At 41.3% G+C, this 11,389-nt stretch overlaps 1 protein-coding gene across 1 annotated transcript in view; it reads right to left on the bottom strand.

Annotated features, from left to right (window-relative positions):
* Nucleotides 1-3,849: 3,849 nt before the first annotated feature.
* The window catches only part of LOC147610925 (uncharacterized), a 34,567-nt gene continuing 27,027 nt past the window's right edge, over nucleotides 3,850-11,389 (bottom strand). The window contains exon 5 of the mRNA XM_086785585.1: nucleotides 3,850-4,373. Coding sequence (XP_086641711.1) covers nucleotides 4,038-4,373 — 336 coding nt within the window. The 3' untranslated portion in view covers nucleotides 3,850-4,037. The remainder of the gene's footprint in view (nucleotides 4,374-11,389) is intronic.

Below are 11,389 nucleotides of genomic sequence, written 5' to 3'. Positions count from 1 at the left end.
ACAACACTAAAATAATAACACGTGGAAACAATTTAAAAGACCAAAGTTTAAAATTGTCAATTAAGAAATTGAAGCTTAAAATATGTCGCAAGAATTTAAAGCAACCATACTCAAGCCTCCCAAAAGGTTTCCAAGGCCCCAATGCCACCCACATTTGATTGAAGTGCTTCAATATGCTAAGCTTGCGCACAAGGTCCAAACTGCGCAACTCGGTGATACTCACAAACATAATTCAATCTGCGCTGGCGTATTTCAAAGGTTTACTAAGAAACCCCTTTCTCTCTCTCTCTTTGTGTGCATGGGGAACTCCAAATGACTACTTATTTGGATTTCTCACAGTTAACATGAAAAAGAAAAGAGTCTGTATTTGGTTGCTCAATTTCATGGTTCCGAACAATCATGATACATCACCAAATCTCACTCAATTTCATTCAACAATAATTAAAGCTAATACCAAAATATCAAACTTCACAATCTTAAAAGAAAACATTTGATACCAAATGAAACACCCCAAAGAAACAATTGTACTTCCACACACACATAAGCATAACCGTGAAGTAATTTAAATACATGTATTCTATAGTCACTAACACATCAACATAACCAAGAGTACATTGGGTTTTGCTAGCACTCACCACCCAAGGGTAGGCTCTAAACCAAATACAAAAGGAAGCCACCTCCTAGCTAGAGAACAAGAAACCCTTGCTAGTTCGCACCCTCAAGACATGCATGTCTCATACCATGCACCCTTAGTTCTCTTGGCAGTCAGGGAAGCCACGACATGCATGTCTCATACCATGCACCCTAAGTTCACTTGACAGTCAGGGAAGCCTATAGTAGGGCTAACTAGTAGTTGGGCTCTTTAAGAGGCCCTTTCCTGGAACAAGCCTTGTGGTCAAGCTTGCTGATGGGAATACAATTAACCATTGGAATCTTTCAAAAATGAGTCACAATCTAACTATATAGCCCGTAATCTAGTTCACATTATGATGAATTGTCCTACCGGCCTCTATGCTAGCGTCGTTATGAATTGTCAATGTGAAGCGCTACAACCTCACCAATGTTGCTTGTTGTGGCCGAACATGAAATATATTTTTTCTTTTAGTGGGTACAATCAAGTACTCGTGGCTCCAAAATACATGAAGAAAACCACTTTTGTGACTAAGTGGGGTGCTTTTGCATCCAATTAATAAATTTTAATTTAAAGAATGTTTCATCAATATTTCAAAGGATGGTGCAGGAATTTTTCTTATGAATTTCTTACCAACTTCATGATTGTTTTCTTTTAGTGTTTTGTGTAAGATGAGTAAGCATTTGGAATGTCTAACTAAGTGCTCGGAGCTATGTCAAGATGCACGAGTTAGCTTTAATTTGGCTAAGTGTGCTTTTGTTATAGCTCGTGAACTTCTATTGGGACATGTTGTCTTAGCTGTTGGTCGATATTTTAAAGCCTCCCACTAATAAGTGAAAGTAATTTTTGGGCCAGATCCCATAACATAGTTGTTTCTTGCACTATCTAGTGGATGTGGCATATCCACTATATCAATCAACAAAGATAGACATAATTTTTTATTAGGCTATTGATTGCAATCTTGAAAGCTTTTAGTCATTTAAAACAGACGTTTTCAGTGCGCTTGTAATGTTGTAGCCACCAAATTGAAGTTGAACTTTCATGGCTTTTATTATGCTTCAGATACAACTATTGGCAACGTCTTGATGCAAGAGTCAAAAGAAGACTTGCATCGACGACAACCTATCAATCATGAAATTGGATGTTGTCAAGGGAACATTTATTTCACCACAAAAATGGGAAGCATTGGGAATAATGTATTATATCCATATGCTTTGGTATTATGTGCTTGGAAACCTATTTTGGTTTTATTATGTCGCCTCTTTTCGTTTTATTTGGAGCATCAAGCACTAATATTTTTTATTAACAAGCCAAACATGACAAGGAAACTCATAAGATGAATCCCTTTGCTTCAAAGATTCAATTTACACACTCCTGATCATGAAAATGTAGTCATAGATTTCTTGTCTCGAATTGAAATTGATAAATCCACCTATGGAAGTAGATCATTCACCTCATGCAAATTTGTTTACAATACACTACTGGTGTGATGAAAGTGGTTTTTCTTAAGGATCATTTTTCAAAGCAATGTGTAGCGATGATCGAAATCGATTCGTGTTGAGATGTAAATCATTCATGGTGATTCCTGACCAACTTTATAAGATAAGAATAGATAAGTATTGTGCTCGTGTGTACATGCACATGAGAGAAGAGGCAACTTTACATGAAGACCATCCAAGGAATGCACAATTCAATAAAACTTTGAAGCAAGATTGTGGTGGCTAAATACTTTTTGAGGGATGCTTAAAAGTATACCAAGGAGTGTGAAAGTTGTGAATAGATTAGAAAATTGGGTTAGACTAATCGAATGCCTCTTAACCCAATGTCATCCTTCGAACCCTTTCAAAAGTGTGGAGTAGATTTTGTTGGGCCATTTTAACCAGTGGCTTAACATACCAAAAATAGCAATGACATACTATTACACCAAATGGGTCTACAAAAGCTTGAACTGTCGACGATAACATGACAATCAATAGCCAAATTTTTGAATGAGATGATTATATGACCTGCTTTGGCTATACCCTATACATCGACGATAACATGACAATCAATAGCCAAATTTTTGAATGAGATGATTATATGACCTGCTTTGGCTATACCCTATACAGTAGGTTAGTAATCAAGGGAGATTCATTTTCTGAGTGCATCCACAAGTAAATGATCAAGTTAATTCTACCTACAAAAGCTTCTTGAAGAAGGTGGTTGATGAGAATCGGAAAGAATGGGAGCAATCTATATTAGGCTTTCGTACGGCACTCAAGATGACTATTGAAAAAACTCCTTTTTTTGTATATAGATTTAGTTCCATTGGAATTTGTCTGAGCAGCACTAAATGGAACAGCTCCTAACTTTGCATGAAAATCGTCTACATGACTTGTGTGTCTCATGGAACCTGCATCTTTAACTCCCAAAACCTCGTGCAATTTTTGAAGGCTACAAGCACCCCTCACACTCACAAAGACAGCTAAAGTCTTCCGAGTGCTGACAGGAGGACAACTAATTGTTTGTTTATAGACCCAAAGCCAGCATTGACAAACTGACCAAATATCCAGTGACACAACTAATTGTTCACTTAACTTCGAATATCCCCTTGCTTGGGGGAGAGAGTTACTCAGTTGGGCTTCATTCAAGCTTTAAGGCTAGTTACACACAGAAGGTCATCTAATCAAGAGACCACTGCACTTTGGTTTCTTGGAACCGAAGCCAATTCCTACTGCTATGCCTGGATATAGCAAAGAGCATAAGAGATTACCTAGACCCAGCTTGCACCATGAAAGTTCTCATATAGCATGTCACTCAAATGTGAAGCGCTTGGTATGTAAATGACTCTTGACTAAAACGTGACCAGAAAGCAAGTGACTGGCACGTGGCATGAGCAGCAAGTGCCTCAAAAGTCACTGGTATGGCATATGAAAAGCGTGCACATGCAAACCTAAAGACTGGTAAAAAAACAGGATACCGTCTGCTACATGACGTCATATAAATAGAATGCAGCCCATTTAGGAGTGTCACACATCTATTAACACCATATAACAGAACCCTTAAAAAGTTCCATAGAAACAAGCCCTCCAAAAGCTATTCAGAAACTCTTTCAAAAGTTAAGGGCAGACCTCATCCATTAGAGACTCGAAGTAACCCCCTGCTCAGAAATACAAATTTATTTTAAAAAATTATAGAAAGGAAGCCGAAACAATGACAGTCCTACATTGACCTGCATGCAAGTAAAATTTCATGTTGAAATAGAATTTACACTACGCACTAGCAAATCTGAAAAGCATATATAATCCCAAACAAGTACTTAAAACTTGTGCCATGTCATGAAGAATTTTTCCCTATAATTAGAGACTACTATACCGGAGGCACTCCTCAGGTGAAATTCCACATTATCCAATTATCATAAACAACCTTATACTTTCCGATCTGTGCTTTTTCTGGACTGCTCAAGTCGATCTGCACTTTTCCTAGAGTGCTCATGCCGATCTGTGCTTTTTCTTGACTGCTCAAGTCGGTCGACACTCCTCCTCGAATGCTCAGCGCGATCAGTACTCTTCCTGGACCCATTCCGATTCAAGGAGGATTTCTCTAAAGAAGCTACAAACTTCCGAAGATGCCGTATGTACTCTGGGTAGAGCTCCAAGTTGCAATGGCCACCTCCTTTCAGCCAAAGCGGTTCATATTTTTCCTTGCACAGCTCCCAGAGCTGCTTTCCATGTGAGCAATCGACCACCTCATCAGATGTGCCCTGCAAACAACGCATTAGTAGAAGAGCCAACAGCACACTAAGGAAGAAGCAACACGTACATTGTCTTTTGACACACAAGTCAACCGCATTTTTTATTTTGCCAGTAGAAACTCCCTGTACGGATTCACCATGAAGCCCTAAGCTAACAATACAAGAGCGAAAAAAGGATCTCCCATTCCACTGCCAACTAGCCGATCTGCCTGCATTTATTCATAGAGTATCCCGTCATATAAAGCACACTTGCTACTATGTAGACTTCCAGCTGCACCACCTTAAGGATGTGGGGGAAGTGTATGGATAGCAGCAAAATCTGTGCTGTCATCACACCCCCTTCAGGTCCTCTGAGATTTGAAACCGTGGCATTGCCTCGCACAAATGATGAAAACCTACAAGACAATGCAAATGGAAGAACCTGACACCAATTTCGTCAAATAGTGGAGGACCCTACAATCCCTCTCCATAGAAGAGACCTTGTTGTGGGGCTGATCATAATTCTGAGAAACACCCGTACGCAGGGGTCTCCAGGCCAAAACACAATACGTGAAACGACGCATTTACCCCATTTTCGCTGTTTCTTCCACAACACCTACCATTTTCCTTTGATTTTACATTCAGTTTAGGTCAACTAATTTATTCCAAACTCCTACCTTCACTTGCGTCTTCTTTCCTCTCCTCTCTTTTCCTTTCCTCTCGCAATTTCTTTCCTCTCCATTCCTTCCCTCTCTCCCTCTTCTTCTCTTTACCCCCTTCGCTTGCTTCATCCTTGCAGGCATGGCGTTTCCCATTTCAACCACCTCAAAAGTGATACTTCTTTAATCAAGAGGTGCAAAGAGTACTTTCCTGACATGGAAGACGACATAATAATTAACAGGCATTAATTGATCCAAATGAAAATGACCGTGTATAAGATTGATAACACAACAGAAAAGAGATAGGACTCCTTGCTAAGGGCTGGCCTCCACACATTTATGAAAAATGTGTAGGACGTACTTGGGAGTTTAGAAAATATAGTGGATGCTGCTAGAAATCATGGAGAAGTGAGGAAGAGGGCTGCTTATGAAGATGGAGGGTGTTGGCAAATATGCCAACAAGAGATTACGGATTACGCACAGAACAAATATGTTGAAGTTAATGAAATAAACAGAAAACTAAAGAATATGAAAGATATTACCACACAGAATTACAGAGCTGCATGACTGAATTGAAGCTGTATTCCAAAAGCTTGAATGAATCATCATACAGTAAGCACTTCGCAAACAAATAATATGTATCAGTTACATAGATGTGATTCAGAGTGTTATCTAGGTTCGGAATGACTATTAGTATTCCCAAGGTTTCCTAAGCTAACGACTGGCACACATTGTCCGCCCCACGGACAAAGGTTGGATAAATATAGTTGCAAGAATCACCAAAAGGGAGTGTGTGTGTGAACCACTCCTTTAGTATGTGTAAGTATGCCTGTGTGTGTGATAGCTAGATAGTGTGTGTATGTAGTAAGCAGTGATCTCATCTCATGTGCCATGTGTCACTGTATCAGTATGTGTAATTGAGTGAAAAGAAGCCTATAACAGTATTGTACTTGGTGAAGGATTTATATCATTAATCGAATCATTATTGACTCCTGCAACACTCTGAGCTTCGTCGTCTCTAACTTAGACTTCTCAGAAATCTCTTTAAAAGGAGTAATCTTGAGATATGCATCCCAAAATTTCTTGTTGTAATGATCAATTGTCTCACCTGTTCCATCCGTAATCTTTCCCATGCAAGGTGCACATCATCTTCAAACTTCTTAGGTAAAAACTGATCATAAAACTGCTTTTTGAAGTCTTTCCATTTCTTGGGAGATGTTCCCCCAACCATGAGTGCACCCAACCATGCATTGGTTGTCTCCGTAAGATGTAAACTAGCCATGCGAATCTTGGATGACTCTGAATAGTTTTCGGAACCACAAGCAATATCAGTAAGGGATTTGCCTGTGTAACAATAAGCTCCATCATATGGTGTAAACCACACCATCCCTCCTCCTCCTTTCAATTCTTTAGCTTTGCACTTACCTTTCTTCCCTTTCTTTCCATGCCGTGGAGAGGGTGACCTAGAAGGGGAAGAAGAAGAAGAGGAAGATGAAAGGCTTGATGAAGAAGATGGAATCCTGGACCTTTTTTGGGTGATCTCTTTGATGAAGCCTTTTGATTTTCCCACAATGAGAGTAGGCTGATTTGGAATGGCTCTTCTTCCACGAGAAGGTGGAGGACTGGGTGACCTCTTTGAGGGAGATCTCTTGATTTTCAGCCATATCCTCCTTTGTTGGTTGCTCATCCCCTTTCCTCATTTGCTCGATCTTCTTAGATTCAAAAATTCTCATCTCGATCTTCTTAGATAGTTCCTCGAAAATTCTCATAAAGTCGAGATCTTGGAGAATAGTATCACAATTTCTTTGCCATGAGGGTTCTAGGGTCTTCTTGGGTTTGCTTTCCACTTTTGGTGGCTTGGTCCTCTTCTTGGTGGTGAGAGCTTCCCATTGCTTGAAGAAAAAGCAAAAAGCACTGCATGTAAAGATCATTATCCCTCATAGAAGAGAGATATAACCTTCGCTCTAATATCACTGAAGCTGGCCTTCATAAGGGCAGTGGCACGGGTACTTAGCTTATATTCAAGAAAGCAACAATTTCACCTGTAAAACCTTGAGAAAATAAACAAAAGACAAAGTAGAGAGAGAAGACACCACGCTAGGGATCGAAATAGCCTTGGGCCGACCACCCCCCCCCCCCCCCCCCACACACACACACACACCTCCGAATTATATTAGATAAAACTCCTTGGAGGAGTCTTAAGTACAAGTTCTTAGAGCTCTCTTGTCTTTTTACATGTCTCAATAATGAGAGAATAGCTGAATTTATAGTTCTTTTTTTTTCTAGAAACAAGATCCTTCTATTAGTTAACAAAAAACAACCTCAAAGGCTTAGATACAAATTCGCCTCCATGTATGGAGTGAGGATCAAAGAACAAAATAGGGGAGAAGGACGCGCTTCTCCTCCGGCCGGCCGCCCTATTGGGAGAAGGCTATGTCATACAAAGGGTGCGGGAGAGAATAACCACACAGGTGGTCTGTAGTGCCAAGTGGACTCACCACCACTATCTTTGAGAAAAGGACCAAGTCGCCGGAGTCTTAGGAAGGCTTCCCTCTCTCTCTCTCTCTCTCTCTTTTCGTAATGGTTGGTTGATTAGATTACGAAAATGTAATACAAAGCAAAGGTCGCATGACAAGTTATACAAACATGTACATAGAGACCGTCAGACCGCACACACTAGAAGACCACATGAGGCATGCCCACCGTACGAAGAGCATGTAACCAAGGGTCAGCTTGCACCCTGGTGATAACATGTGCATTGATCGAAGAAGAAACTTAACAAAGTAATAGACCACAAACACGCTGGACATGACCTTTCACCCAATCAAAGGCACATGCACAGGCTTACCACAGAAAAAACAACCTCGTGTATCATTATGCTGCCTTTGCCAATTACCACGACCTCTTTGACTCCCCCTGCCTCTAAACTGGCCTCTTCCAGCTGTGTGTTGTTGTTGCGAATCTTGGGACTGTTGCTGCTGTTGACCATAATTCTGATTACCAATTCAGCCACCACCTTGGCCACGTCCACGACCTCTACCTCTTCCTCTACCTGAACTTGTGTAGAAGCACCTGAATCAACATACCATACATCATCCTTACATGCTGCTACATCATTTTGTGAATCAACATCAACTCCAATCGGATAACCCAAGTGGCGTGTGATGCATCCCCTTTGTATGACATGTCCATTCCATCCCAAACCAAGCAAATCACTCTCTGTATAGCTTATTAGAGCAGATTTTTGCATATTAATGCATAATCCTGAAGGAAGACCAAAAATATCCCAAACAGCCATAGCCTTCTAAACATTATCTCTTTGAGCGTTAAGGAACATGAAAGAATCATCTGCCAATGCCTGGCTGACCATCTACTCTCCGCTTGGAAGTGTAAGCCCTAGAATTTCACTGTCCTCCACTAGCTTATCCAACCGAGATAAGATTGGATGTGTAACAATTGCAAACACGAGAGGGCTGAGTGGGCATCCTTGCCTGACTAATCTCATCAAATGAATGGGCTCAGTCATCCCACCATTAATCATAAGCCAAGCCACTGCATGTTGGATAGTATAAATCAAAGAAGACATACGAGGGCCAAACCCCATAGCCTGCATAAGCGACCAACTAACATGATCATAAGCCTTTTCAATATCCAGTTGAATCATAACCACCTCTTGCCTCGAAGCCGTTGCATAATCAATTCCAATTTGTACATTCAGTATATTATGCAAAATATTCCGACTTTTAATAAATCCATATTGCCTTGGATGAATCAAAGTAGGAAGAAAGCACGGCAACCTGTTGGCCAAGACCTTTGCAAATATCTTATACATGGCCCCCATCAATGCGATTGGTCTCCATTGACGTAGATTAACTAGCGATGGAACTGTAGGCAGTAAATGTACAAGCCCAATCTTCCAACTCGCAGGCATGATACCTATGTTCCACACCTCCTGAAAAATAGAAGCGAGAGGGGCCTTCAACTCATCAACGTACTTCGTGAAAAGCTCATTGGGGAGCCCATCCCACCCTGGACTTTTGCCTTTAGGCAAATGCTTCAACACAGCTTTCATCTCATCCTCAGAAATATCTCTTTCCAATTCATTTGCAGAAACATCTAATACCTAGTGACGAACCAAGTAAAACCAAGATTCTCTAGCTGCAATGACATCAAGAGATATGACCTCCAACGGACCCAACAAATGGCGATAAAAGTCCATACACACATCTAGAACACAAGCAGGATCAATAATCAATACTCCTTGCATATCTTGCATCCTGACAATATTCTCATGTGCATGCTTTTACTCCAAACGAGCAAAAGAACGTATGTGACTGATAATTAGAATCCATTAGGGCATCCATTCGAGCCATAAGCTTATATCTCACATATTGATTCTCATGCAATGTTGCAACCTGATGGGACAACCAATCAATAGCTATCTCAATGTCAGGGCAAGAACCATCCTCTTAAACTACTTGTTTCAAATCAACCAATAACGATTCTAGGTTCCGCAACTTCTCCCTAAAATATTATGCATTATGAATCCCATACTAGTGAGCAAGCTTTTGAATATTGAACATACAACACTCCCAAGCTGACACCCCAACAGAGATTACATGGCCTTGAAAGTTTTGTAACACCTGCAACATAAATTGATGGAAAACAATATGCTCCAAGAAAGTCTAGTTAACCTTAAGAGGAGTCTTTCCCAATAATGGCCTATAAGCATCCACAGAATGGCTATGCATCTCCAATACCAAAGGGAAATGATATGACAAAATATGATTATATTCCACCTGCATGGACAATATCTCTGGTAGAAACAAATTATGCTAGCAAATATACATTCGGTCCAAACGAGCTCTTTTACCCACGTACTATTGAGAGGCATATGTAAATCCTCTCTTATGCGGATGTAGCCATGACCACATATCTTGTTTCAAAACTTGATTGACAAACACATTCCAGCTCAGCCTCTCCGGCCCATCCATAATAGAGTGAGGTGTAGAAGCATGCTCTGGCAATTCACATACATTAAAATCGCCCAACACAAAGCCAGGCTTAGCGTTGCACAAACACAATAAATCATCCCATAACTGACGACGTTATGCAACACCATTAGGTGCATACAGTCCCACAAGCCATAATGTTTCATCCATAAACTCCAGTTCCATAACAATGAACCGCCCGCGGACATCCTGTATAACCAATAATGGCATAAACTGAGATTTCACTGCAATCATTACCCCTGATTGTGTAATGGGGTGCCCACTATAAAACACACGAAATTTCTTGTAATCATATACTTGTCCAACCATGGAATGTTGTTTATGCTCCACAACACAAAACATATCCCATTGACCTTGAAACACAGTACGCCACATGCGATAATTTTTGGACGGTGAACACACCTCTTTTACATTCCAAAGAGAAATCTTCATAATCCATAAAAACAAAAAGCCAATCAATGAGAGGTACCACCATCGTGTCAGAATACGCAGCGGAGATGATGACCAGATCTGGGAACACGAGCAAAACGCATGCAAAAAAATACAGCACAAGAGAGAGAGAGAGAGATAGGCGTGTAACTCTGCTCTATATACTCAAGAAGATCCCGGAGTATGATACAAAATGGTATGGGGGCTGGGGGCCTATTTATATGCCCCCCCATCAGCAGTCGACCTGCTGTAGGGCAGCCGACTGGACACAAGAAACCTCCACGACTGAATAATCACAGTCGGCCAGTAACAAAGTGGGTCGGCCAGCATCAGAAAAGTCCCACGACTCATGCAGTGCAGTCGGCCACTTCCAGAATCTCCACAGATGCAGTCGGCCAGGTTCAGGGTCCTCCTGCCACTACTAGACTGCCTCCCGAGTCCCATGCCACAGAAAGAAGGGAAAAAATGGAAAAAAATACAGAGAGTGGGGAAAAATGAGAAAACACCTCATAAGGGCGGGCACACCCACAACAAGGGCCCTGGTGTATAAAAATAGACAGGAGATGACTTCTAACACCCCCTCTCAGCTCCTGGCTGTGAAACCAACCACAGGGAGCTGGGGTGCCGCCTGAGCAAATCCTGAGATAGCGACTTCGTGAAGAGGTCCACCGTACTATCCTCCGTCGAACAGAAATCTAGCAAGATGTCATCAGCAACGATCTGTTCACGAACAAAGTGCCTCTGGATGACCATGGGTTCCTCCAGTGGAAGCCCAATCCTGCAATGCAACCTCTGCATCCTCACCACCTCACAAGCAGCATCACAAACAGCCCGGTACTTTGCCTCTGTCCGCGACAAGGCAAAAGATGGCTGCCTCTTACTGCTTCGTAAAACTGCTCCTGGGCTTGAAGTAGATCTCCTCGTGTCCGGATCTCCTCCCCAAACC

The sequence above is a fragment of the Cibotium barometz genome, chromosome 48, assembly GCF_041138505.1.
Source record: "Cibotium barometz isolate CiBa-2024 chromosome 48, ASM4113850v1, whole genome shotgun sequence".
NCBI classification, from domain to species: Eukaryota; Viridiplantae; Streptophyta; class Polypodiopsida; order Cyatheales; family Cibotiaceae; genus Cibotium; species Cibotium barometz.
The sequence above is the reverse complement of the archived record's forward strand: the minus strand, read 5'-3'. Positions and strand labels throughout refer to the sequence as shown.